General features: G+C 50.2%; 2 protein-coding genes and 1 long non-coding RNA gene across 7 annotated transcripts; 1 reads left to right on the top strand and 2 right to left on the bottom strand.

Annotated features, from left to right (window-relative positions):
• Positions 1 to 2,603: 2,603 nt before the first annotated feature.
• Positions 2,604 to 6,024, bottom strand: LOC122384518. Its single transcript, XR_006257052.1, has 3 exons — positions 5,991 to 6,024; positions 3,686 to 3,834; positions 2,604 to 3,143 (listed from the first exon to the last, which is right to left on the bottom strand). It is a non-coding gene; the product is annotated as an uncharacterized LOC122384518 (long non-coding RNA).
• Positions 6,025 to 6,994: 970 nt separating this feature from the next.
• On the top strand, positions 6,995 to 15,764 carry LOC122384516 (mucin-19-like). Of its 2 annotated transcripts, none has more exons than XM_043372044.1 (7): positions 6,995 to 7,117; positions 7,440 to 10,400; positions 11,426 to 12,362; positions 12,686 to 12,820; positions 13,078 to 13,296; positions 13,608 to 13,760; positions 14,254 to 15,764. In XM_043372044.1, exons 1-7 carry the CDS (start codon positions 7,074 to 7,076, stop codon positions 14,740 to 14,742), a joined length of 4,938 nt encoding a protein of 1,645 aa, XP_043227979.1. In that variant the 5' UTR covers positions 6,995 to 7,073; the 3' UTR covers positions 14,743 to 15,764. The 2 variants fall into 2 exon arrangements, with proteins under 2 accessions (XP_043227979.1, XP_043227980.1); XM_043372045.1 differs by having other exon boundaries at positions 7,076 to 7,159.
• Positions 15,765 to 15,818: 54 nt separating this feature from the next.
• LOC122384514 (ran-binding protein 9-like) lies at positions 15,819 to 27,745 on the bottom strand. Of its 4 annotated transcripts, none has more exons than XM_043372042.1 (11): positions 27,260 to 27,745; positions 26,865 to 26,976; positions 25,089 to 25,141; positions 22,408 to 22,610; positions 20,962 to 21,146; positions 20,430 to 20,542; positions 19,564 to 19,715; positions 19,019 to 19,190; positions 17,956 to 18,131; positions 17,405 to 17,516; positions 15,819 to 16,892 (listed from the first exon to the last, which is right to left on the bottom strand). In XM_043372042.1, exons 1-11 carry the CDS (start codon positions 27,420 to 27,422, stop codon positions 16,759 to 16,761), a joined length of 1,575 nt encoding a protein of 524 aa, XP_043227977.1. In that variant the 5' UTR covers positions 27,423 to 27,745; the 3' UTR covers positions 15,819 to 16,758. The 4 variants fall into 4 exon arrangements, with proteins under 4 accessions (XP_043227977.1, XP_043227978.1, XP_043227975.1 ...); XM_043372043.1 differs by having other exon boundaries at positions 22,420 to 22,610; positions 27,260 to 27,709; XM_043372040.1 differs by having other exon boundaries at positions 20,962 to 21,185; positions 27,260 to 27,694.
• Positions 27,746 to 27,976: the final 231 nt, after the last annotated feature.

Genomic DNA, 27,976 nt, shown 5'->3' with positions numbered 1-27,976 from the left:
ACCGGAAATGGAGTGGATGGGGCAAGACGCCTACTCGATGCATGGGGCGAGACGCCCCCAGTTTTCTGAAAAGGGGGCGTTTTGCACGGTGGTGAGAGTGCAGGGTAGCGCCCTGTAGGTCGGGGCCGAAAAGGCCTCTCCCTGTCCTTTTTTGCTGATATATCCTAAAGGACTGCAGATATCGTCACCAAACTTTCAGGACTCCTCCGGGCATCCATTTTACACATTGCAACAAAATTTTATTCCAAAGGCTATGATAGGTTGACCACAAATGACGTCAGAACGACGTCAAGTTCTGCCATGTTCATCATTTTCTGTTGATAGATGTGGTGGGGGCGCTTTGCACATGGGTGTGGGCGTATTACCCAGGGTATGGGGCAAAACGCCCTTTTGCAAGGGTATGCGAAAACCTTTTTGGGTGGTTAAATACCACACGCAGGTGTCTTTTCTTGGTCTCAAAACGTAGTAAAAAGAATGAGCTACATGATGGTGCCCAAAGGTTTAAGTAATCTGTGTTGGGTTGAGTGTCAGAAGGTTTCGCGCTTAAGGGGGGCGTTTTTGACCTATTCACCCTAAGTCGCTGATACCAGCCGCGGGCCGGACGTCAGATGGTCGCGGGCCGGATCCAACCGTCACCCACCTGGCCGGATCCGGCCCGCGGGCGGTATGCCGACCCCTGACGCTAGAAGGCCTTAAAATCGGGTATTAATCTCTGCGGCTCGTAACGGCGCACACGCTCGTTTTTTTCCGCGACGCGCTAGCTCCACCAGTGGCGAAACGGCGATGGGGGGGGGGGGGGTCGTACCCGCCCCCTCGGCCGGCGTGTACCGTAGAAAACAAATAAGTCCGGCGGGCAGTAGCGGCGGAACATCTTCAATTAAGGGGGGGGGGGGCACGGCACTGCCGACTTTTGGTCCAATATGCTTTCCATGCAACGCCCATAGGGCTACTGTTAAAAGGCCAAAATTAAAGAGGGGAACGGTGCCCCGGTGCCCTCCCCGTTCCGCCGCCTATGCCGGCGAGGGTACAAGAGATTATATTGTCATTCAACGACCGCGAAAAAAAAGAATGTCCGGGACAAGGCAGTATATACCAGGTAGAATCATCCCAGTGCGCAGCTTTTCTGCGCAGGTGGCGGGATGACGTCACCGAGGGTGCACAGCCGGCTGGCGCCGGCCGCCGCCGCCGCGGGACCGCTCGGCGGGCGCGGCTATTGAAATGCAACGCGAAAAGAGCATGATCGAATGAAAAAAGGGCACAAATGGTTAAATTGAATCGAGTTAAGTAAGGTAAGGTCAGGTGAGGTTAACAGACTACATTCAAGCTGCGACTGAGACTACCGACGGGTGGCAGTCGCGGATATCACGGGACTCGGCACGGCAGTATGGGGCCGCAGATTCGCCGGTGGGTGACCGTCGGATGCGCCGGTGTTGGTCCTATGATAGATTGGTATAGGGTACTCACAGAGGCAGGGCTTTGTACGACAGATTGCGGCCCTCAGAGTCGTCGGTTCGAAGCCCCTACAGGTGCCGGTGTAGAGCTATGAAGTGCGCTGAAATGGAGTCTCAGGCCCGGGCCGGTATGGGACCCAATGGAGCTCAACAAGACTATTGAAGAGCTTGTGTGGTGCCTTCAGTAGACCTGTGGAGACCTTGAAGACCGGCGTGGTACTCTGGGATGCCGACGGGGGCCCTCAGTCACCAGTGGGCGGCCATCGGATGACGGATGTGCCGGTGAGCGGGCCTTACGTGTCGCTGATATAAAGAAGCCCTACAGGTGCCGGTGTGTGGCTTATGAGACCCCTGGCGTTTAGTTTCAGAGGCAATTATGGACCTATTAAGGCTAAGCGAGATTTAAGAGCTGTCGTGGTGCCTTCAGTCGCCTTTACAACCCTTGAAAACCAGCGTGGTACTCTCAGGCGCTGGTGAGTGCCCTCAGAATGGCCGGTGTGGGCCATCAGAGGTGCCAGTGTGCCGTGTGGGGCCCACAGAAGCACTGGTGTGGAGCCCTTAGAGGTGCCGCTGTGGGGCCAAAAGGGGCGCCGGTGTGGGGTCCCAAGAGGCGCCGAGATGGGGCTCTTGCAGAACCCGATGTGAGGCTATGAAAAGCGCTGGCGTGGGGCTCTCAGATGGCGGTATGGGACCTATCGGATCTAAGCGTGACTATGTGAGAGTTTGCGTGGTGCCTTCGGGGCCCCGTGGGATGCCCTCCGGAACCCTGAGCGGTTCTTAGAGACCGGCATGGTACTCCAAGACGCCAGTGGGGCCCTCAGAGTCGCCGTTGGGCGACCGTCAGATGTACTGATTGGGCCTCCTCGGGGGTGCACAGCCGGACGGCGCCCGCCGACGCCCTCAGGGACCGCTGGGCGAGCAGCAATATAACCCGCCGCTGTCATACAGCGACAATAATTTTACTTCTTGCTGACACCGTAACTCACTTTTTCGTTGAAATTGCGAGGCGCGCAATTCCATTCCTGAAGTCATAATCAATGACTTGCTTACGAATAACAAAACAGTTTCGACCAATATCACTTCGCACTAACCACCGTTGAAATGAATACGCAGACGAATGAAAGACGATGAATACGCAAGAAACACAGCTTCCACTTCGCACATATACCGTTGTTAACAATTTCCAAGTTTCCCACTAGATTTACACAAGAAGCAGCGCAATGCATCAAGCATATTAGAATAGACTACACTCCAGATGCGACAGAGACTGCTGCATGGTGCGAGCTGAGGATATCTAGGGACTCGGGGCTGACGGCCCTCAGAGTCGCCGGTAAACGGTGGCCGGTGGGTGACCCTCAGATGTCATATCATGGGACTCGCCAGTCGACGGACGGCACATGAGAACTCCACTAGGGACTGACAGGCGACAACAAATGATATACATTACACAGCTCTCGAACTCGAACGGCGGAGAACACTGCTCTTCGATGATTGTGCCCAGCTTCTCTGGCTGACGACGGCAGCGACATTGCAGGTCCCCGCAAACGGCGGCGATAGGCAGGAATCAATCTGGAGCTGGCTGGCCCCGGCAGACGGCGACGACCGAATTGCAGGCCCCGATAGACGACGGCGATGAGCGAAGGTCCAGAAAGACGGCGGCGATGAACGGCACTCATCTACTTGTGCACACACCTGCACCAGCACAGGGAGGATAGATATTAACATTAAGCACATGAACAGATACACAAACGAGTGCACAAACCCATGCTCTTCCCACTCACTGGCACATGATAGGAGAACGCACAGCCCACAGGTATATTTCTCTCATAGATATGCACATTGCACATCGCACATGGACACAGTACACACACAAATAGCATACATATAACATATAATCGGACATAATCATGGTAATTTAATGATTCTTCAAATTGTTTGAGGTGAGGTATAAGAATCATTGTTGTTTTTGTTAGTCCTAACAAAAACAACAATGATACTTTGCCACAGTTTTCCAGCCAGTTACTTCTCTCATCATCATCATGATTGCCTGACCTTAGACTTAATCAGCACTGGCCCTTCTAAGGGTAATACAAAATCTAATTACATATGAAGAAGCAGCTAGATGAAATGTTGAGACAGGTCTGGCGAATACTCTAGACAAGTCTAGCATAAGACTAGCAATAGTAATAAATCTATTTCTTTGGTATAAAAATGAAATGGTCCACACTACTTACCAGGCATCAAGGACAGTTTAAAAAGTTCAGTTCATCATTTTCTTTGATCAACCATATTACCATGACTACAAGTACAAGTTGATAATGATCTGGCTATGACTTGGCTCAACCTCACTCCATCTTCACAGTTTATGCTGACAGACCAAGAACTGAAAAAGAGCATATTCATATCAATATACACCCATAGGCTACACCCATAGGTACCTACGTACCAATCAAAACCTTGCGAAGTGCGAACTTATCACAGGTATTGTAAAATCCCATGACTGAACAAATTAAGGCAAACATAAGGAAAACATCACATCAAATAGATCAGTAGGCGGAACTATGGTCAAGCGTACCCATTTTCGGGAACGCATTTTCGTTCCCATGTTTGGGAACGATAAACCCAAATATGGGAACGCCATGTAGGCATTATTTAAAACAAGAAAAAGAACCGTTAAATGACGTCCAAAAAATATAAAACGATCGTGAACCGCCTGATATTTGTCTCAATATTGTTGGGAAAGAGTTTGATATTGTAAGGCCCATCGTAGTTTCAAATCGTTCCTCTATTTCTAAAGCAGTCCATCATCCGGGCCGCGAGCCCAAATTTGGGAACGCTCTCGTACACTGGCGCTGCAAGCGTTCCTTATTATGGGAACGGCGTACCCAAAATTGGGAACGATTTCACCGACGCCTTTCAGGGGCTCTTTTCATTAACAAGCATCACGTCCAACGCCGCAAATTATTGTTAACGCAACAATCATCAGATGACCTTTCCGGCAAGACCGTCGCATGTTTCGCCCGGTCTTCTGCGCTTTTATTCCCGTCGATCTCGCAGCGGGCACGCCCCCCTCTGCAGGATACGTAATTCACAACGCTCAGCGATGTTCAACAAGGTCTTCCATACCTATATCCACCGTCCGCGCCGAGGGTGGAGACATGTCAAGCATCTGTCTGTTTATCACCGATAGTTGACGAGCACAAGGAAGTATCCAAAAATGGGAACGCTGAATATGTTACACCCTCAAAACACCTAGTCCCAATGAAAATCTAGTTTTTTCCTTTCTTGATGAGTGTAAGTGGCAAAAGGCCTGGTAGGATGGGCACGAGGAATGATCGAAATCAGCATAAAAACTATAAATAAGCCACACAGAGCGACCTATATAAGAGAAATTCCCCCAAAACGATCACGCTTAGAAACACGGAAGACAAAAACCACGCTCATGACGCTCCTTATAAAACAACTCTAAACAGCTAGCATCCAAAAAAAATATATCTTTCTGGGATGATAAAATACAGCTGAATAATTTTAAACCACTGAAACTGAGTTTACAACAGTAGTTCGGTAAAATCACTGACGTTCCATGCGGTCGTGCGCCCCGACACCAAATGTCACCAATATTACCCCCGGACTGTCCGCGTGTTCGCTTGCATATGTCAGCATCTGGTGTCGCTAGTATGAAACTTCATAACCAGGCGAAAATTATTATACTTGACCTCAAAATGTAAAAAACGCTTCATTTTCCTTAAAATTGCAAGTTAAATGTAGTATAACCCATGTTTTCACCATTCCGTCATTTCAAAAAATCATTAAAAATATCATTCGACGGTCAATTTCCTTGTGCAACGGTCAGATTAAAGATAATTTTATAGAGACTTAGTAGATACTTAAATTAGCGTGCACTTTTTTGAGACGTGATGCACTAATGAGTTTTAGTGGGCGAACGGCCGAAAAATTACCTTCCGTTCCCATAAATGGGAACGCCCGTTCCCATATTTGGGAACTCCGTTCCCAAAAATGGGAACGTTCCTATATTTGGGTACTCATGACCATAGTTCCACCTACTGAGATAACAACTTTACCGCAAGAGTCCAGACTTTTAGCCACCTAAATATCAAAGAAAACGGTTTCAGGCAAGAGCAGGTATGCTAGTAAGCATTTTAATGTTCCCAGTTCACCACACGACCATACTGAGGCGCATTGTCGGCTTCCGCATTGTCAATAATTTAGGCATACAAACAATAACCTCAGCAGGCTCATGCAGGCAGAGTATTACAAAATGAGAAAAGATCGACGAGATTTACTTTGTGGGACGCTGAGGGCTTCCTTAGCAATATTATCAAAAAAGTGTTTAAGTTCTTACTTCAAACTGTAGCCTGTAATCTCAATAAACAGTCAACTAGGCAATAATGTTGTGCACCAAAGACTTATTAAAAATGTTCCCTAGCTGCTGTAAGTAATATCAGATATCTATAATTAGGTAAATTATCATATCTCCAATAAAACAACCCACCCAGTGTATCATGCACCTATACTCACAAATAATATCAACGGAATATACTTGGAATTCGCCACTGTTTTTCAAAACTTTTTGTTTGAAACATCTGCGCCAGAGCCGTCAATTCTGTAAAAATGTCCTCTAAAACACAGCAATGATTTGACATTGCCCACTAATTCACTGCAAACACTTAAAGGCATTTATTTTCTCAAAAAACATTCAAAAGCCAATGTTAGTGACCAAAAATGAAAGATTCATTGCTGTTCTTTGATTTTAAATGGCTTTTTATGTAGAGAAACATCAATTTATATCGCTACGAGCCAGGATCGAAGTGCACCCTCGGTGACGTCATTTGTCCCTGCCGCCCGCTGAGAACCGTACACGCAGGGCCCAATGGGGATGACTACGGCCTGGTCCGGGACACAAATGAGGAATGTTACGATTGTCGGCTCCCAAATACAATAGCTTAACCTGACTGACCTCATCTACCTGTCTTCAAAAGTTTCGATCATCCATTCCTTGCATTAAATTCGTCATTCACTTGACTGTCTGATATTTCTTCATGGTTTTATTGAACCACATTTGTGGACGAATGTTTGCGGAGACGAAGATAGCGCAGACAAAGGTTTGCGGACGAAGATTTGCGGACGAAGATTTGGTTGAACAAAGAAATGCGTGGACGAAAATTTGCGGACGAAGATTTGCGGACGAAGATTTGCGGACGAAGATTTGCGGACGAAGATTTGCGGGGACGAAGATTTGCGTGGACGAAGAAATGCGGACGAAGATTTGCGTAGACGAAGAAATGCGTGGACGAAAAAATGCGGACGAAGATTTGCGGACGAAGATTTGCGGGGACGAAGATTTGCGGACGAAGATTTGCGCAGACGAAGATTTGCGTGGACGAAGAAATGCGGACGAAGATTTGCGTAGACGAAGAAATGCGTGGACGAAAAAATGCTTGACGAAGAAATGCGCCGACGAAGAAATGCGGATACGAAGAAATGCGCTACGAATTTTTGCACCTACGAAGAAATGCGAGACGAAGTAATGCGACACGAATAAATGCGCCGACGAAGATTTGCGGACGAAGAAATGCAGACGAAGAATTGCGCGACGAAGAAATGCCATACGAAGATTTGTCCTGGAATCCCTTGCTAGTGTCTATGTAAGTGCCAGTGGCAGTTTTTCCACAAATAATGGTAGTTCAGTAAGTATTGTGCACACACATCTCTCACATTAGATCGAATTGCCTGGTACTCACGAGACGAGAGGGGTGATTGCTTACCTATCTATTCAAACACGAGTGTCTATGGAGCCTTTCAGTGTTGCATTTTCATATGAGTCAATTATTAAAATCAATTTAGTCAGAACTATAATTACGCCACCGAACATGTTCTTTTTGTGTCTGAAATCTCTTAGTTAAAACTCTGATCACATCCTCAAAATTCCCACACTTGCATGACATTACCCATACTGTTCTGCCACAGGGATTCGGACAACATTGCTGGCAGAAGACGGCGGCTGCGGAAGCGGAGGCCAAGCCGCTCAGCGTCTCAAGGTTCTACTGCTGGTAGCTGCGGTGGCATCCTGGCCTCACTCTCAGCACTGGCTGGCTACAAAGCCCTGCCTGATGGTACCTCGTCTCAACAGGAGGCCCGTCCCCCACCAAGTATGGGGTTTGACGCAGGGTCTATGTCGGCACCAGCCTCGACAGGAAGAGCAAAGCGGAGGGCGAGGAAGAGGCGCCGAGAGGAGGCAGAAACTGCGGCAACTGGGATCGGACGCGCCAAACAGCTACGGGAGACATTCAAACTGTGGGTGCCTGCCTCTGGCGCACAGAAGACCGACACACTATCTGATCCAGGACAAGGTCGGGAAGGGAATAACTCGGGTGGTGCAGAGAAAACGGCTGGTAGCGGTGAAAACACAAACACTAATGGTGCAAAAATGGACATTAGTATTGAGGTGAACAACGAAAAGGCCACTAATGGCAGAGGGAAGACTAACGATAACGGCGGAACCGAATCGGGTGCCAAACTGAGCCGCTCAGCAAGACAGAGGCAGCGCAAGAGGATGAAACGCGAGCTTGAGTCGCAGTCTGGCGGCGCTCTGGCTGGTGAAGAGCATAGTAAGACGGCGCCAGTGACTGCGCCGGTGACACGCGGTAGGGAGGACCAACAGCATGACGCAAGAGCCGTGGCGTCCATGTCGTCTAACGTCGAAGAGGAGGCCAATGCGCCTGATGAGAAGAATGCAGAAAGTTCTAGTGTGTCAGGCGCAGCTCGAGCACGTCTTCTGTTAAAGCGGGCCAAACAAAGAGAGAAGAGGGCAGAAAAACGACGTGAGAGATGGCGTGAACGGGCAGGCCAGCAGCAGTCAGACGCTGAGGTCAAACAGAACGGCGCCACCTCAGGTCCTAAACAGAATGAGACATTAGCAAAGGAGACTGAGCATTCGCCAAACAACACAGGGGCTGCTGTTGTGCAGACCGCTCCGTCCCAAGCACAAGAGTCGACGTCGACAAGGACAACCGTCAAGGGAAACCCAGCTGACGGTTCTCATGCCACTTTGTCTCAGCAACCACCGCTGTCTGTCTCAGCCGCGCGGAGGGCAAGGAAAAGACGACGGACGCGAAACGATTCAGCTGCCGAGTCCGAGTCTGTGGCCAACAGCGCGCAACATGAACCACAACCTGCAGACAAGGGGGCAAACAGATCCCCAACTCCTACCAATGAAAACGGTGCAGGGGCCGACGGCGCCGCTCGGGGTGGTGCCGGCTCCAGAAACAGAAAGAAAGCTAACAGGAAACGACCGCGCTGGACGGTGCTCGATTCGGTAACGTGTGAGCCTGAGACACAGGAGAATGCGGAACCGAAGACCGCCGCGTCAATGGTGTCTGAGACGGTGTCTGGTGCCGAAACTGGTGCTGGTGCCGGTGGTGCTGCTGGTGGTGAGAACTCTGGTGCTAGTGGTAGCGTTTGGGCCACATCTGGTGCTGGTGGTAGTGTATGGGCCACACCTGGTGATGATCCCAGTGGCAGCGTCCGGGTCACCAATGCTCCTGGACATGGCGTCACTTCCGGTGGGGATGGTAGTGCAGATGCCACCGCCGGTGTTGGTGTAAGCGCCAGCTCCAAACGCAGGAACAGAAAACGAAAGCGCCGAGCCGATTTGCTTACGAACGCAGGCCTGAACGCGACACCGACGGATGCAGAAACTGCGACCCAAACCGCGGACCAAACCGGACAGCTCGCTGATCAGAATCCATCCGTTGATCATGAGAAGTCCGCCCCATACGTCAACCCGGCTATGACACGAGCTGCCAGGAGAAAGATGCGACAGTCGCTACGCCAAAAGGCTGGCAGGGCAGCCGGGACTGGTGAGAAACCTCTGACAAGATCCGATGCGCCTCTTTCACATCTGGCCAGTGATGATAGCGACGATGACGATGAAAAGTCGACTGACCGTCGCTGGTGGTGGAAAAACAGCGAGAGCGGCAGCGGGCGCTCCGAGGGCGAGGAAAAACCGCCCTCTGCTCGTGCCAAGCGGCGCCAGAAACGGCGGCGCAATAAAGAAAAGGGCACAGGACGTGAAAATGCTGCCGCCTCAGAGCCAGACGCCGTCTCTGCCGCGGGGGAAGACGGTGGTCCTTCTCCGGCTAAGGTCGCCAAGGTGATGACGGATACCTCCCCTCCCATCGTTTCTCCTACACAACCAGAGGCCTCTGTCGAAGTCGACGCTCAGCCTCAGGCTGAGGCCGGCGCTGGTGTAACCGACCCGGCCGCCGCCAGAAAGGCGAAACGAGCGGAGAAGGCGCGCTGGTCTCGGCAGAAACGCCGACAAGCTCTAAGGGAGAAGGCGAAGGCGGAGGCTGCGAAAGTGCAAGAGGGCAGCGCGGAACCAGGGCTTAAAGCGGCTGCTGATTCAATTCCAAAACAGGCCGTGGACTCATCAGGAAAGTCGGCAGACGGCGAGAAAACTGTTTCTGCGGCTGCTATCTCAGCAGCTGCTGCCTCTTTGCTCACCTCCATCGGTTCTTCCACTGCTAGCAAGACTACAACGAAAGCCACCACCGCAACTACCACCGCCGCGATTGACAGAGCCTCTACCGCGGTCACTTCCGCTGGTACAATTGCGAAGCCCGTCACTAATTCCATCACTCCGGCTACCGGGACAGGAGAATCTGCTACCGCTGCTGCCGCTTCGGCTCCTCCCGAGTCCAGCGCTGGCTCAGGCCCCAAAAAGCCCGTCTCTGCCCCCGCCTCCGCCCCAACCGCTGACCCCGTCGCTGACGCCCCCATCACCGCGACGGACGCCGCTGTGGTGACGAGACGACGGCCGCGTCGTCGGCGCGGCCAGGGGGTGTCCCAGCCGGGTCGACTGCTGCTCGGAGGCACCATCAACGACCCACTCAACCTGGCGGAACTGGAAGGCATGGACGACCCGAGGTGAGGCTCGAAGGGGACCATCGTGTGGAAGGAGCTGAGAAGTGCTTGTTTTTACATGCAGGCGTGGCAGTCAACGTTTTGCTGTTCATCAATCTTTCTTCAATCTTCATAACCAGTATAACGCCTTTTGGGGCGACTAACGGAGCGAGCGAGAGGGTGGGCCTTGCAAGTGCGAAATTGCGAGGGGGTATCTCCAATTGACTTGTGCACGGCACCCTACTAACCGGTCTCTAGCGATGTGCCAAATTTGAGCACAATCGGCCCAGCCGTTCTCGAGATCTGGGAGCGGCACCCTGCACGTGCGCACGTGCAAAATGGGTCCCAACTGACTTGTGCACGGCACCCTACTAACTGGTCCCTAACCGTGTACCAAATTTGAGCGCAATCGGTCGAGCCGTTCTCGAGATCTGGAAACGACCTCTGCACGTGCGCACGTGCAGCAGCACCCCAACTCTGGCACATGGATATGCATTGCCTAGTGGGTGCCTTCCTACATGCCAACTTTCAGCGCAATCGGCCCAGTAGTTACCGAGATATTGCAACTATTACAAAAGTGACACCTCTTCGTTTTGCACGTGGCACGTGCATAAGGGGTCACCCACATGCATCGGGAATCGTCTAATACTTGGTAGAAGGAATGAAGCTACCCTACAAAAATTACCGCATATAAATCCGTCAAGTGGTTGCTGAGATATAAGCGTCGCAGAATCGTGACCACGGCCGGCCGACCGGCCGCTCATACTCAGAAATTTCCGTTATTCTACGTAAGACTCCGCTCGCTTCGCTCGCTCCGTAATCATATTTACTTAAATTTTCCATTTCTTTATGCTCATAATATACTTAATTTCGAATACCTAAATTGGTATCCTGGTAGCCACTTCAACATTGTTTTGGGGAAATTAAATAAATTTGAAACGTGAAACAATTTTGTGATTATCTTTGGAGTTGGGTATGTGTTATGTCATGCGTCTCTGTTTTAACCGAACAAAGACCGACGTGACAGTGATTCACTTGTTTGTTCACAGTGATGATGATTCCAACAATATTCCGACACACGCTTCCAAACTAGCCGCGAAAAGTGCCTCATCTGCATCTGCATTGGAGTCTGGTAGCTCCAAGCTGAAAGGAGCGCCGTCGGAACTCGCTGAAACGGATACAAAGAAGGTCTCGGACCGAAAAACGCACCTTTCTCGGACACAAGCAGATGTTGAAGCAGACAAACCTGTCAATGGGAACGTTACTGCCCCTGTGGGAGCTGCTAAAGCTGATGCCGGTTCTGTGGACCCTGAGAATGCTGCGAAAGTTGTTGAAGCCACAGAACCTGCAACTGCTGCTCCGTCGGAAAACGACACCGTCGGAACTGCTGGTATCAAGTCAGATGAACACACCAAATCAACCGATGATACTAACGATACCGCGGCCAATGTAGCGTGTGCCGATTCCCTGACGACCACTAAATCTCCTTTCAAGAAAGAGACCGCTCAAACGGAGACCACGCCACCCGATACAAAAAGCGGCGATAAGTTCTCATCTCCGTCAGCTGCCAATCCGGGCACCAACGAAACCAGTCCAGCCGACCTATTGAACACAGAAACCGACCAAAAACCGTCCGAGGATCCCTCGTCCGCTGCCTCTGCCGGCAAAGACGCTGTTGCTACAGCCGCTGCTGACGCAAACGTAGCTGCTGCCGCTGCCACGGCCTCTGCCGACGCTGATGCTGACTCCGACCCAGAGTTTGACCCGCGCAAGGCCCAGTTCCAATACGGAAACTATAACCGCTACTACGGTTACCGGAACGGCGGCCGGCCGGACGGCCGGCTGGCCTGTCTGAAATCCGAGTGGTTCACAGGACTGGATGTGCTGGACGTGGGCTGTAACATCGGTCACGTGACCCTGACGGTGGCACGTGACTACGCGCCGCGACGGTGTGTCGGGCTCGACATCGATAGCAGCCTGATCAAGGTACGAGGGTTGTGCGTAGAGGGGGATGAGTGAGGGGCATGCTGGAGTTGCCGTGAAGTGTTTTAGTTTATTTGTATGCTACTTGTACTTAGCAGGAGGTATCTGTTATGTCGTTCCTTCAAAAAAATTCATGATGAAGGCGTGATCAAAGATGTAAGGATACTGAGCAAAATTATGGCTAAAATATTCCATTATTGATTCGATTCGGTGTTAATATACACCTTTAACCTGTATGCACTTACCGATCCTCGGTAAGCCACCTCATTTTTGTATGTCTGCATGAACCTTCACTGATCTTAATTCATCCCCTTTTTTCATCTTAGATCGCTCGGAAGAACATCAAGCACTATCAGGAGCAGCGGAAGACGGGAAAAGCAGACCCGGGTGACGCCCAGGATGCAGCCAAGAGTGCCCCCGCCAAACCTACAAACTTCCCCAGAAACGTCTCCTTCGTTCACGTAAGTCGATAACAACACAATGTCTTTCTGATATTGATCTTCCGATGGATGGTCTTCTGCTCTTCTTTCACCGCCATGATTTGACATGAAGACCGACAATAATTCAATCAAGAATGTATTTTCTATATGGCTTTTAAAAAGACTTATGACTATTCCAGCTGTCAAAAATGAGTCGCTATAGCACACGCGGAAATGAATATCTGTAAGCGAACCATTTTCTGCCATCCTCCCTCCAAATTGACTCCTCTCGTTGTCAGGCCAACTTTGTGCTGGAATCGGACGCCCTTCTGGAGACGGTAAAGCCAGAGTTTGACACCGTGCTTTGCTTGAGCATCACTAAATGGATCCATCTCAACTTCGGGGACGACGGTATCCGCCGCTTCCTGCGCAGAGTCTACCTGTGTCTGCGGCCCGGAGGGAGGCTACTGCTCGAGCCGCAACCGTGGAGCAGCTACCTGAAGTACAAGAAACTCACGGTCAGTTTCGGAGGGGGAATGCACTAAGCGTGGGTGGTGTGGGCAACAGAAGGGCGCCGCTAACTCGAGATGTTATTTGATCCTGCGAATTTGTGTGATAAATTGTTTGAATCACGTATAGTTAATAGGCCACTTGTTTTCATTATTCATAATATTATTTTGAGCACGTTGAGCAGAGCACGTCCTTTTGAGCAGCGATCCCAGCGCTGTTGATTCGTTTCGTACTTGGAGTTGCGTGTTGTTCCACTCTGATATACGTTATGCCTGTGCCTGTCTTGAGCTGTGCCGTGACCCCTCCCTTCTCTCTGCAGCCCAAGATCTCTGAGACGTTCGGGCAGCTGCAGCTGCGGCCCGACCAGTTTCCCGAGCTGCTCGAGCAGCTGGGCTTCCTGCCGTGTCAGACGGTGGGCCGACCGCGACACTCCGCGGCCGGCTTCAGCCGCCAGCTGCAGCTCTTTATCAAGGTAATGTGGCACACTAGGCTATATACATGTTATTACCGTGCCGCTCAATATAGGGACCAAGATTACTTTACTAATAATAGGCACAACGGATGGGAAAACAATTTTACCTTGCCGCTCAAAATAGCGACAGCGGATGGTAGACAGCGGAGCGTTTTCTTTTTACGCGCTGTTCCTGCATGTAATAGCCTGGCACACTGTTGACTGTACCATTATCTGTGTGTATATAACGGCTTCAGGACAGCCGACAATTGAATATATGGCGATACAGTTTTATTCAAGCTTTGATCTGTGACCCAGGGGCCAGGTGCATTATCTTGTAACTTATAGTGCTTTTTTAGGTGTGATGTAAAATAATGACGTGATTGATGTGCTACTTCACATCGTTGAATACCGTTGAATATGGCGTCATGCAAATAACTATACGAAACTTTGGCCGCGATACCGCAATGAGCACAGTGCCGTTTCTTACTCCATTCGCCTGTCTCCGTTCCAGCCGGGTGGCAGTCACCCTAGCTCCGATCAGGACATTACGGCGCCGTCAGACACCCCGGCAGCTCCGTCAGACGCCCCAGCAGCTCCGTTAGACGCCCCAGCAGTTCCGTCAGACGCCCCGGCAGCTCCGTCAACAAACGGTGTCGGAAGCTCTGCCCAGCCCTCAGCGGCCGCTGCTCCTATCGCGGAGACGACAACTGATTCTGCTGCGACTGATGCTGCTAATGATACAGCAGCTGTGGCAACGGCAACGACTGGAGTGAAGGGACCAGCAAAAGAGGCGACCCATGAAGCTAAAACTGCTGCCCCGGTGACGGAAATAGCGCCACCTACTGCTGTGGAGCCTGCGGCGGTGACGGCAGTGGCGGACAAGCCAGAGGAGAAGGTGGCTGAGACTGCTGCTGCTGCCTCGGAGGCGGTTGTAGCGCCATCTACTGGTGCGGAGTCCGCGACAGCGACGGCGACGTCCAAATCATCGAAAGCAGAATAGCCAGAGCTTTTGACTGTGGTGACTGAGGCTGAATAATGTCCTGCGAAGGGCTGCCTGAAGTCGGAAGCTGATATCACAGCAGCATCGGCGGACAGCCGCGGGGTCGGTCAGACTGGTTCGGTGCAGTGACATGAAGGCGGCCGGAGGACTGATTGACAGTGTGAATACTAAAGAAATGAGCCAGTTTCACCCCACTGAGATTCAGACTCTGTCAAGACAATACCTAAGTGACCGAAACTCCGCCTTCATTAGTGAGGCAGGATACTACCCATCCTGAGGAGCCTAGCTGAGTGCTGGGTCGGACAGGTGAACACAGAAGTCAGCTATCTGGTTGACTCATAACAATGCCGGCCAGAAGGGATGTGTGATGACTTGCTGGTCCGGCTGGACCGTCGTGGGCCGAGCGGCTAATGATAAAATTGGAGGCTATTCACTGTCACAGGTCGAAATCTTGCCGGTTGGAGAGTGGTGCGCAGGATGTGAAGGCTTGTCTTCAGAAGTAGGAAGAACGGCGTATCTCAGCGACCGCAGAGAGGCTAGCCCAGAGTATAGTACCGGGAATTCCAAATGCTCTGCGTGGTTGACCGTTTTGAGCTCATAGGCTACGAGTGAGACGAGGGCTTTCTAAGTGGGCGGTATGCAAGCTGAGAGTTTGCCCATCCCATCAGGATGCTGTCTATATGTCTGTGCGATTCTGAGGTTTTCTTCGCATGCCAGTACGAATGGTTAAAAATGCCTCTTCGAGCAGGGCCTTCGGCAGGAGTTTTGTCACTGCCTGGAACGGACAGATCTCCGTCTCCCATCTCGACTCGATTTGTGGCATTGTGTCTCGACTTTCATTGGCAGGGATTGAGCGTTTGATGACGGTTGTTAGTGTGATAGCGCATAGTGCGTCGATCTTTTCTTGAAGTCTCGAGTGATTGTTATGCGTCAGTCAGGTACAAGTTTCATCGAGATGTCCATCTGTGATGCTAGAATCGAGTCATGACTGTTGAATACATCGGCTCTTACTGCCCAATTGATCTTGCAGTCGTGTGAAAGGTGAGGCGAAGAGTGGCTTCCCAGGCACACACGTATTCTCCAGTGAAAAATTTATTCATGATTTACAGCTACGTCCACATATCGTACGAGCAAGCCTTCTGTGTAGGTAGACGGTCGCCGCGTATTCAGCGAACGGGGGGCGTTAGCACGCGGACAGCGGCCCGGTTAGGCCGGGCGCTCGGCACACGCACGCACACATTCAGAGGCAGGTATGGTATACACAGTCGGCGCTGTCCGCCCGCCCGGCCCTCTCCGCAGACCGCCGGCGGCGCAGCACGCTAAAACTCACGTAAACAATGGACATGGCCGGCTCTGCGGCACCGGTAGAGTTCATATTGTCGGCTATAGTCGGCGGCAAAACGCCCGTGCGGTCGCCAGTATCCGTTCTCGTCATGACGCCTCCCATCGGCACACCCGTCGGCCGCTGACGGTTGGTACCGCTCGTGAAAGGCGGGCTCCGCGTCCACTCCTGTCCGGCTCGGTCCGATAGTGTCCACTCCTGTCCCGGCTCGGTCCGATAGTGTCCACTCCTGTCCCGGCTCGGTCCGATAGTGTCCACTCCTGTCCGCCTCGGTCCGATAGTGTCCACTCCTGTCCCGACTCGGTCCGATAGTGCTCACTCCTGTCCGGCCCGGTCCGATAGTGCTCACTCTGTCCGGCTCGGCCCGATAGTCTCCACTCCTCGGTCCAACTAAAGTCTCCACTCCGACTCAGTCTCGTAAGCGGACGCCCTCAGCGGGTCGCCCACCGGCACTATTCAATCACCACTGCGCACTGACCCGACCCTCCTCCCTACCCGCTCACCCGCCCATCACGAACCACTCCACTCTCTTCCCAATCACCTCTCATCCTCGCCGACTCCGCCGTCGCCGATTCTAGTCTACAATAATACAATCATCACAATCGGCGGACGGCGGACGGCGGCACTTCCGTCCTAGTGATCCGCCAGGCGCCGCGTCGGCGTTGGAGGTCGTATTATGGCTGGAAGAGCGCGTCGATGTCGGCGAAGGCACAGGCGCCGAGCCCGGAGCGGGCCATCAGTGCCACCAGCTCCTTGCTGTGAGAGAGCGCCACCTCGAGCGGCGGCCGGCGCGGCAGGTTGTCAGAGTCTGATGGAGAGATTAGGCACGGTCAGAATTCGGTAGGCGGAGGGGCGGACAGTCCATTTGGAACAAGGACGGTCCACAATCAGAACTGAAGGAACAGGGGAACGACGGGTTGGTCACGGTAAGTCGAGCTGATGAGGGTGGGGGGTCGTGGAGTTAAGGGGGCTATTACGTGAGATGTAGACACAAACCCATCAATACAATCCACACATGCGTTAAGCTCTAAAAAAAATCAATTACTTTGCAAGTCGCTTCTGTAAGAAAGGCAGCAGACTGAACGAGAGCTGTCGATCACCCGAAATTATATTGAATACCATCCCCAATGGATGAAAATTAATTGCAAAAAGAAAACTATTAATAATAAAAAATAGAAAGTCTGATGATATCAGTGTGATATCAGTGATATCAGTGATATCAAACAACAAGTGAATACCAGTCACTAATTGGCTTAAATAGGCCCGGGTCCAGCTTTTATTCCTCTCCCTGCGCCAGCACGTGTTCAGTCCGCGTCTTACTGAGGATTGCCGAGTTGAGCAGTGAGCAGGCGGTTTCGCGCTGTACCGGATCCAGCTGCCATTTGACCGGACTGCACCACGGGTCGGCGTACGCCAGCAGACTGAACGCGTCCTGTAGGTGGGCGCCGGAAGGGACGGTCAGTCAAGGGGAGAGTAGGTTGGACCCCCTAGGTAGTCGGGATGCTAACTAGGTGCCATGATATGACAGCACGGGAGGCTGGGTACGCCGGGATTGGACGGTCGGTCTAAGGACTGGGCTGGGTATGGTAAAACAGTCAGTCTGGGTCTAAGGGCCTGGTTACGCCGGGGATATTACAGCCATAAGTCCACTTTTTATCTGGGGTAGCAGTCAGAACGAAAGGCTTGGTCTTTACTGGGTGGTCAGATCCATGCATTACCTGATCGAGACCACTGACCAGTGAGAAACTCCAATGGCGACATCCATAGCCCCAAACCTTACCAAACCAAACTTTACCCCTCGCCATCAATTCCCGCTATCACATCTGCCCTCCACAACTCCCTCTTCTCCATCCCACCGACCCACCACGCACCTGCAGCAGGTTCTTATTATAGTCGTTCTCCCCCTGTTCGGCCCGCAGTCGCATGTAGAACAGCTGCAGCTCGCGGCCGAATTTGAGCACCTTCTCCAGGGCGGAGGTGCTGCCGCCACATAGCACGCGCTTCTTGACTGCCGCCGGGGATTCGGTCTCCGATGGCCGGTCGACGTCTGAGGGAACGGCGGGGAGACGGTGAACGGAAACGACGCGATAAACATCGAGGCTAATAAATAGTGCCAGCTACATGTCAAAATTGACAAGTAACATGGTAACAAGCGACGAAACACGAACGCCATACTGTCGATGTACGAAGTCCATTGTAAAAAAATCGGAATCAGGGTCTTTCTACTGGATACTTGTTCGCTACAATGTTTTCAAACGCCTCCAGTTAGCCTATCTACGCCACTCATGCGAATCCAGGCAAGTCCGCTGATAGGTAAGCGAGGCGAGGGCGAAGACCGCAGCTGACCCAATGGCGAATGTTTGTATACTTGCCCTGACACAGTTACGAGGCGAGCTTACGATAAACACGTGTTTGGTGATTTTATCACGCCGATCAACGGGTCGCGCTCGGGGCGGCGGGAAGTGTTAGACGCAATAAAACAGCTGGTGTTGGTAATACAACAAATTTACCGTCGAAGCCTATCAGCCTCGCACAGATGGCGGCTGACTTGACCGTAAGTCAGCAGACAATACTGGCCCAGACAGGACGTACACAGATGCGTCACTGCAGCGCTATTCCGCTGCCCACAATCTCACGTAATCCTTCACAACGCACCCAAAAGCTGGCCCAACTGCAGTTAGCTTCTGCATTGTGGAGAACCCGTAGATCATTCACTGCCAGCTTTCCTACCTGACTTCAGTTATAAATTGAAGCCTGGATCTGACAGGCTTGTGAGCCCAACTAACAGTCCTGCCTCTCACGGCGGAATTAACCCCCTTTTCTCACCTACCACTTACCGTTGCCGTCACCGTTCGTCAGGTCAACTGTCACACTGTCCTTCACCTAACTCTACCGTCCTTCACCGCCCGCCAGCCTCCCTCTTCCTCTCCTCACCCATTTCCTCGTCGTGCTCGGTCTGCGAGTGACCGTTGGAGAAGCCGTTGCTGTGACTGCTGCTGCCATCATCCCCGCCGCTGCCGGCCGAGTTGTTGGCGTTCATCTCTGCCTCGGTGAGTGTCCGTGTCGACTGGATTACCGACGTCTGGATGGCTCGCTGCTCGGAAACCTGCCAGCATTGAGGAATGAGATGGTGCTAAGATGAAACAGACGGATAATCGCCGTTGCATTATCAAAAAAGCGACATTGGGGACACAGACTAAACTCGGCTGCTCCGTCGTAGACGAGGAGTACGTCCGAAGTGTTTGCATCTGCCAACAATGCCATAGCTTCTGTATTTTCCAATTCCTAACAATGGCTCTAACTTAACCGCAGTCGGCCTAGCAGCGATAAAACACGGGTCTCTCTAAGGTCCCTTCATGCTACCCAGTACCCACTCCTGCCTCCCTAACCGGCTTTATCCATTTCCTTGCCTTCAGGCTTCTAGCCACCTCCATCCTAACCACCCACTAACAACCCATCCAGCGGACGCCGCCACTCACCTCCGAATCGGTGCCGTTGACCATTTCGATGAACTGCCGGACGCGCAGCATGAACAGCAGGCTCTGCTGCTTCTCCAACAGTCCCGGGTACAGGCGCTGTGTCAACTCGATGGCCTCACCCATCCGACCCGCCAGCACCAGCATCTGAATCTCTGCGGAGAAAGTGCGAAATAGGAGCGTCAGGGCAGTGCGTAGCTATATAGGCACACACATTCGGTGAACACGAACTCGGTCCGACGTAACCTTTTTATGGTGTTTCAGCGAACCAAGCTTTTCGTAAAATTACCAGCAGTATGCGGAAACTTGCGTCAAATTTTAATCGTAGCACAGAATATGTTATGGATGTGTAGTAAGGAGTATTCTGGCATGTAGAGGTCTCAGGTATCTACTAAAATTATATTTGGGCGTTTTGAAAGCTCTGAAGAAACAAAGGTGACGTAGCACGCCACAAGCGACAGACAACGCCAACGGCACTCATAATCATGCAGGGGAACATCGCGTTAACAACATATGCGGAGTGGCGTTCACCCTCCAGCTGTCAGCAGTAGCACCAACCAAGATATGAACTATGAACGCCCTGGACTGGTCCGCTCACTGAACGTTAGCATGAGAGGAGATTGTTACACGACATGGTTACATCAGATATCCGTCAGGCGGGCTCCATCAACAAAACTGAATGCCAGCCTGACACCCACCACGTCAAACAAAGTACCTACAACGGAAGCAGGATATATCTGCGCTTCGCACTGCGTAGTTCACCATCCGTACCTGTCAAAACGTTTACAGAAATAACTGAGACCACCCACGCAGTGCGCCTATCCCGGAAGTCCCTTCCCCGGTGTGCGCTGGTCGCGCTCCGTACTCACTTTGTCGACTTCTGATGGAGGCCAGGTCCTCGCCGATGCCAATACCCGTACTGTTGGCAAACGCCTCGGCTGTGGAGCAGTACCCGTGGTGCACCAGGTACGTTTGTACCATCCTGTCAGAAAATTAGCGAACACACGCACACACACAGAAAGAGTCAGTAAGATGGTGCGGGAGAGTGGCAAAGTTTTCGGCTGGCCTGAGATGTCAATGTAGTTGGTCAACATGCACGAATCGCCGATTTTTTAACGATTTTATGAATGGTTTCACATTCTTCAGGTCGCATCGAAATACCCAGCAGTCACTCCGGAAATCAACTTAAAATTCCATCTGTTAAAATATATGATCATATAGGGACTAAGCGTGTCGCTAATCCTAATACGCTCATTGGAAACGGGCTTCCAAAAGTTCGTAGCGTCCACCGCCCGTCTGCTGCTGAGGGGTGCCACAAGGCCCACTGGCCCACGGAGGCCCACTGCCCCCCCCCCCCCCAGGCTCTCAGCTATATCACGTCACCCACCCTCAGCGCCGTACCTGTGCAATGTCTCCTGCCAGCAGCTGAGCGCATCCGGCACCGGCAGACTCTGTATGGTGGTGCGCACTCGGGCGCGCAGCTCGCGCATCATATCCTCGATATCGTACACGAACGGCGCCTGGCCAAAGTTGGCGTCGATGGTCTCTCCGGGCGTCTGTAGGCCGACGGTCGGGTAGAGGTCCGACTGCCGGGTCCGGCGGGGGCAGTTAGTACCCGAGCTACACTGTCGGAGCACACCGGTCCGTGGGGAGGCGCGTGAGACCGGGGGGACAGGGGTCACAGAGAGGTCAGTAGGGTGAACAGCGAGCTGAAGGGAAAGAGAAGGGAGAGCAAATAAACGAGAAGCAGGAGCGAAAAAAACAACAACTTAGTGCAGCTGTTGGAAACGCGAAAGACTGCTGCAAGAGTTATTTCATATCAAAGCTTTAATCAAATTAGCCATTTTATGATGACACAAAACAAACGTCATCGCGAAAACAAAAATGTTACAACAAAAACAACGATAATATCAATATGGAAGCAAGAAGAGGCTAAACGTAACCGTTAAGCATAAGCGAAAACGGTTGTAACATCCGGTATATTATGCACAGAATAGCGGCAGTAAGAGACCAAGAGGATAGTCGTCACAGTACAAGATAAGATACGAGGCTAAGAACAAAACAAGAACCAAACAACACGAACAGACGAGATAGCTAGAAGCGGGCAAGAGCCTAGAAAGATAAAACTTGAGAAACATCTCAACAATTTTCCAAACAAGCCGATAAGCTCAAAAGCAAGCGGGTATGCTAGTTGAAGGAAGGGAATGAAACCGAGAAAAAAGAACCGGAAATAGAAATAAAAGCAGGAGCAATCGTCCACATTTAAACGATGCTAAAGCGCACCTGTCCCGGGAAAAGTAAATGCGCATCACACATGGATCAGCGGCCGACGCCCACAACCAAATCCGTTTGTGATGCGCAGTTACTTTCTCGTATATCTGCGATAGCTGTGTAGTGGATGAAGCTGGGTTGGGAGGGGCGGGGAAGGCTGGGGTGACACTGCCTATCATTGGACGCTGACAGTGTGCTGTCCAACACCAGACAAATGTCATCGGTCTCCGGTGTCGCAGTCATGCACAGTGTGATTGGCGGGCTCATTTTCAGACGGAACAGAACGCCACACGCGAGCCAACGCCGTAATATCCAGAGAGCTTACAAGTTACCGAACTAATAAAACAGCGTTCTTGGTTGAGAAGATAATATACACAAATTTCCCAAGAAGAATCGTCCTCAGGCAGATAGAGTATTCTTTCATTACGTTATCAAATGGTGCAAATTAAGTTACATCTCTCTTGCACCCCATTCATCTTTCCCATCTACCAAAGCTGCACATCCACAGCTGCGCCCGTTCCCGCACCTGCCCGAACCGCCAGTCACCCCTCACCCCCGCCCCCGGGTATAGCTCACATTATGTCTCACCCGCAGGTCTGTGAACGCGATGCCCAGGTGGTGGCCGTTCTTGGTGTAGAAGCACGTGTTCTCCACCAGGTTGACGCCACAGCCAATCACATCACCCGTGGTGAACGTGGGGCCGTACGGCTGCCCGGTGGTGGTCGAGTTGAACGCGTACCCGTCGTCACCATGGTAACCGTACGAGTATTTCTCCCAGCCTGTCGAGACACAAAGTATGGATGATTTGATTGTGGATCAGTTACGGTCAGGAAAACGATTACGTGGAAACACGACCCGCAAGATATATCTTTGCAACTGGAGTGGCGCAATAACTGGCGCATCCACAGAATGAAACGGGCGTAAATTAGCGGTAGACAGCGTCTATAAAGCAATAACGAACATCAAATCAGGAATACGCTTACGACGGGATAGGAAAAAATCACTTTTACATTTCACTTTTCAGAGACTTCTCTTGCAGCTGAAGCTATTAATGCATTTATAGTTAGGTGGTCGGAGTCTCCATTAAAAAAGGGCAGATGAACAGTTCAGTCACACTGTCCAGGGCACTCCTAATATACGGCCTTGAGGGCACTCTGGATTTCCATAGGATTCATTTTCGCGCGACATTACGCTCATCGGTGCTGAGTTTTTTTTTCTTCTAACAGGGGTGATCCTATTAGCCACCCTAAATCAATGAAATAAATTAGGACGCAGTATCTTCATGAGACATATGGCCTTCGTTACCAGGGGCAAGTCAATCTGATCAATCCGATCAATGACACGCGAACGCGCCACACCAGACCATACCGGCTTCAAAGTTCAAACTGCGTAACAGATCCCGCTCAAATTACACAGACGATGGTAAACACACCGGTAACAACTAACAAGTGTACAGAGAAAACGGAACAATGGAAAGATGAAGATATCTCATGCTTATTGTGCGAGAGCTTTAGGTTCATGTTTCATTTAAAAAGTCTGTCGTGGAACGAGTGACGTACTTCACGTCATTGCCATATTGCGTGAACGTTTATAAACCAGGCCGCCGATTACACGACTTCAACTCCCTACTAACAAAACCTCACGTATCATGCTACACATCAATATTAATGGCCCATTCAAAGTGCTGCACACATCGCTTCATGACAATGTCAACAGAACTAAACAATACGGAAGCATTGGGAGAACAGTGCCCTGCAATAGCGACATGGTTCACCAGTCACCTAGCCAAGTCAATGATAAGTGAATCGATGGCCGCAAGTTCGCGCAGCTTGTGCACTTTGCGTCGCTGACGAGTCCTAGATCCTAAGCACACTTCCGTGCAATCGACAAGTGACGACGGCTAGCAAACTGACCTAGTTTATGTCCCTTAGGACCTCTGTGCGCTTTCATACCGTCATTAAGCCACAACTGCCGACTTGGGTTGAGTTTATGTTACAGGAGTCTGATCGTTCCCATACACAGCCCCTCGATGACAACATGACTCTCCAGCCGCGTTTCAGCCGGTGAATCACGTGATCAGAGTTCAAACCTCGCCAGGACCCATGCTTTTATCTTCTCTCAATGCACCAGCTGCATGTGCTGAGCATTGCTTGCGCGTGGTCACTCGCATTTCATTATCACGCCAAAAATAACGATCAACGCCAAATTTATGGAGCCACAGGCCCACTGTGCGTTTCTAACGCCTCCCGACTCGCGGTTTGTGCGTTCCCGGGTGGCCGAGTGCGTTTCCCGGCCGCAGCCCGGGGCGATGCGTCGGTCGGCTGGCGGCGTCTCCCTCAGTGACCTTCGGACTGCGGGGAGCCGGGCCAGAGCGAGCCAAGGCCGTGTGCCGCCGCAGCAGAGCAGGTAATCACGAGGGAGTGGATGCAGAGAGGGAGAGGGAAAGGGAGAGATGGGGAGAGGGAGAGATGCAGAGGGAGAGAGATGGGACAAGGAAGGAGAGGGAAAGGAAAAAGGAGACAGAAATAGATGGATGAATAGAAAGAGTGAGAGAGGGAGAAAGAGCCTGATAAATACGATAAAAGGGAGCGTCGGCCGGTATGTTACGGATCTAACGGATGTTAGAAGCGTAAAAATGCTGGTTGAGGTATCCGTGTACAAAATATCCGTTTACATATATTTAATCCTGTAGTCTATTATAGAAAGGTGGATTGAACGTCAAGAAACCCTTAAAAGTGGCGTAACGTGAGTGGTTATTAATATTTACCGGTAGAGTATGCATCGCTTGCCGTCTTATCGCGCAAGAAAACACCACATTCTCTCCCCTTCAAAGCTTTGAAGGCTGCACTTTCTGATATCACTCTGCCTTATTGATTTTTTCTCGACCCCGACTGGGCAATGTTTTGGCGCATCTCTCAACTTCAGAATCGGCGATAATCACCATGCCCTTGAAAACATGTAAGAATGGTGTACTCTTAGACGGACTCAGACGCAGGGTACATCCGTGTTCTCCATTTTACTCACCTGACAGTCTATTGAGACTAGCATCTTGCTGAAATAGACCGATTTCACGGTACATCTATTGCCCCCTCCCCCCATCACTCATTCAGCAGTCTGTTGAGACTGGTGCCCTCTCACTCACCTGGTGGCTGGTAGTCTGTTGAGACTGGTGCCCTCTCACTCACCTGGTAGTCCGTTGAGACTGGTGCCCTCTCACTCACCTGGTAGTCTGTTGAGACTGGTGCCCTCTCACTCACCTGGTAGTCTGTTGAGACTGGTGCCCTGCTGAGATAAACCGATTCCCATGTACCTGAAACGCGACAGAAAAGTTAGCCAGGATGTCTGAACAAGTCCCTCTGACTACTTTTTCGACCATTTGAATGGTTTTAGAAATCATGATCTGGTGAATTCAAAACATCAGAAGGTCGCGAAGGTTTATAAAGCTTTATCGACATTACGTTTACCCAAAGTGATAAGCAAAACAATACATCGGTAGTGAAATGTCGCATACGGTATGAACGCCTATGACACTGGCGCATATGGGTAGATTTCACTTCTAGTGAACCACAAACATGGTCTATGATGGGTGATTGAAAAGCTGGGGCGATTTGCTGATACTGTCAGTCGCCGACATCTCGCCTGCCCGAGACCCGAGTTGCTGTAAGAATACCGCTAACGGAATGACAGTAAATAAAACTTGCGTTTCCGATTACATGATATGCTGCAATATGCAACTGTGCAGCTGTCTTGCAGCTGTGCTTTTTAGGGGAAAAAAATCCAATAGCACAGTGCGTCCGTCGATGCGAGATTATAGCTGTCTTGACGTTTTTCGATGATAGATCAGCCTCAGGCATCATACAAGCCAGATTAAATATCTATTTATCCACAGGTTTAGCTAAATGTGACCCTTGGTTCACATCAGATCAGGTCGCCAGGTATTGCTTAGTCATCTCACCTCACAAAACAAACTTTAGTTCACCTCAGTTCCCCTCAGGAAGGGTTCCCAGTCACGATACGTAATCTTGCCTTATCAGCGAAGGTTTGGCCCTCAATTCACATAAAATCAGGTCACCAGGTCATGCTAAGTGACATCACTTAAAGACCAGACTGTTCTAAATCAGCAAGGGACTGATCAAGAAAAACCAATATTTATATTACTGACTGAACATAGGAATGAATCAGTTAGGTTTTGTGACCACTGACCACCATACCAATGGAAGTCAATTGCAAACAATTTATCAGTCCCTTTTTGCACCAAAGACATTATAACTGCTCACAAGCATGCTGTAGGTATTCTAACACAGATGAACCCACATCATGCCTCTGAGATTATGTGACATCAAATGGCACTTTGCCAGTCAGGTCAAGAGGTACTGACAGATTTAGATAATAGCTTTTGTTGCAAGCATACATCTTACTAGCATGAAAGCAGAGGATCATTCAGCAATATGAATTTACTTATATGAAGCATGGCTTATTTTTCCAACATATATTTTTGCAACTTTGAACTGGGTTGAAGTTTCAAATGTCATGCCTTGACCAAAGTTAAATTTAGCTTTTGCTTCTATTTCTTGAGATAATTTTCAGAACCTTACATCTGTTTCATGCTGAATGAAGTGACTGCTTAGAAAAGGATAGCTCTGATGTATCTAACTTCTTCTATCTATTCAGCCTTCTTTTTATCTCTACTTCAGATTGGTAGGTATTGAAAATGGACCACTTATCTTGTCAAAAAGACAATATTCCTGTAGTACCAAATATTGATAAAAGCCCTCCAGCTCAAAGACAGATGTACTGACCATTTCATATAAGCTTTGTCATTTGTTCTCAGTATTCATTCTTCACATTCAGCACATTCTTCGATCACCAAAACACAATTTACTGAAGAGGGCTTGCACCATTATACCAGCCATCTTCTTTGATTAACCTTGCATATTGTCAATCATATTGGTTCATCCACTTTACATTCAGGCAAAACAAAAAAACACAAAATCAGTGTTTTGGCATACAAAGGCTATCATTTGGGCACTTACCCATCCCTTCCTTTGCTGACTATCTTCACTTCAAAATAATACAGGCCACAGGCTGGAGGGATCGGATGACTAGCTCGTACACTTGCAGCATCTTTATTTGTTTTTCCGTTGCCTGTGGGCAGTCAAAATTGTAAGTCAGTTTGTGCATAGATCATTGTTACGAAAGGAGGAGGTGAGATTGATAGGTCATAGCATTACACACTATTCTGATAATGAAATAGTCATTTTCAACTTTTTAAAAGTGATTCAGATTACCTACAATTGGAGTGGAAAATGAAATAATTTGTCATGTTTAGCCATACATACAAATAAAAGCCAAATACAGTATACTTATTCAAGCCATCATATTTCTTGGGCCAGATAATTTACAAATGTATTCCTGCTTGTGCACTTACCTTTGTAGTGTGCCCTCAGATTGTTTTGAGTCAAACCAACATCTTGGAATTTATCTTTTTGACTCCAGCATGTAGGCAATGGTGTTTCCTTCAAATCAACCATAGGATATAGCTGTTTCAGACGCTTCACAAACTGATCTTGTCCAATTGCACAGAGGTCCATTTTTGCCTTTTTGTTTTTGTGTGTCACTGTGCACCAAGGGATGGAAATGGCGCAAGGCAGTCCTTTACCATCAAATAGACACTAGTATTGCACTCACTGCGACCTGAACTGTCCTCAAATACAAATACGAAGTCTTTTTAGTAAATTCATGATAACGTATTGATGCCTAAAATCTCCACAGTAATCTAAATTGCGTTTTAACTTGGCCCTCTCTCTGTGACTCGCACGCACGCACCACTTCCACAACAAAACCACATCGCAACAGCTGACTGCCGATGCGCTCTCGGCTCACAGCTGTTCGTATACACAAAGAATACTACTGCGTCATGACAATAGCCCACTAAATATGCACTCCCATGTAATTCATACTAATTACGCATACTAGATGTCTCTCGCTATGCTTATTTAATGGATAAAGCTTCAAAAAAATGTGTTCTAAAAAATCAAATTTATCACAGTTTGTCTTATACGAAATCGCAAGTCATACTGCCTCAGAGATCAATGGCAGATGACTGAACACACACTAAAAAGCTGCCGGTCTATTTAAATTAAAG

Source organism: Amphibalanus amphitrite, unplaced genomic scaffold (assembly GCF_019059575.1).
Source record: "Amphibalanus amphitrite isolate SeventyFive unplaced genomic scaffold, NRLGWU_Aamphi_draft 000192F_arrow, whole genome shotgun sequence".
In the NCBI taxonomy this organism is placed as follows: domain Eukaryota; kingdom Metazoa; phylum Arthropoda; class Thecostraca; order Balanomorpha; family Balanidae; genus Amphibalanus; species Amphibalanus amphitrite.
This window is presented reverse-complemented; position numbering and strand designations above follow the sequence as displayed.

Bases quoted from the DNA above. Each gene is read 5' to 3' on its own strand.
- LOC122384516 (XM_043372044.1), top strand. From the start codon at position 7,074: ATGCCATACGAAGATTTGTCCTGGAATCCCTTGCTAGTGTCTAT. The intron at 12,821-13,077 runs GTAAGTCGATAA...TCTCGTTGTCAG, and splicing joins GAAACGTCTCCTTCGTTCAC to GCCAACTTTGTGCTGGAATC. The intron at 13,297-13,607 runs GTCAGTTTCGGA...TTCTCTCTGCAG, and splicing joins TGAAGTACAAGAAACTCACG to CCCAAGATCTCTGAGACGTT.
- LOC122384514 (XM_043372040.1), bottom strand. From the start codon at position 27,422: ATGGACCTCTGTGCAATTGGACAAGATCAGTTTGTGAAGCGTCTGAAA. The intron at 22,611-25,088 runs GTGAGTGAGAGG...GTGTCTCGACAG, and splicing joins CAGTCTCAACAGACTACCAG to GCTGGGAGAAATACTCGTAC. The intron at 16,893-17,404 runs GTAAGACGCGGA...TCTCTCCATCAG, and splicing joins GCTCAACTCGGCAATCCTCA to ACTCTGACAACCTGCCGCGC.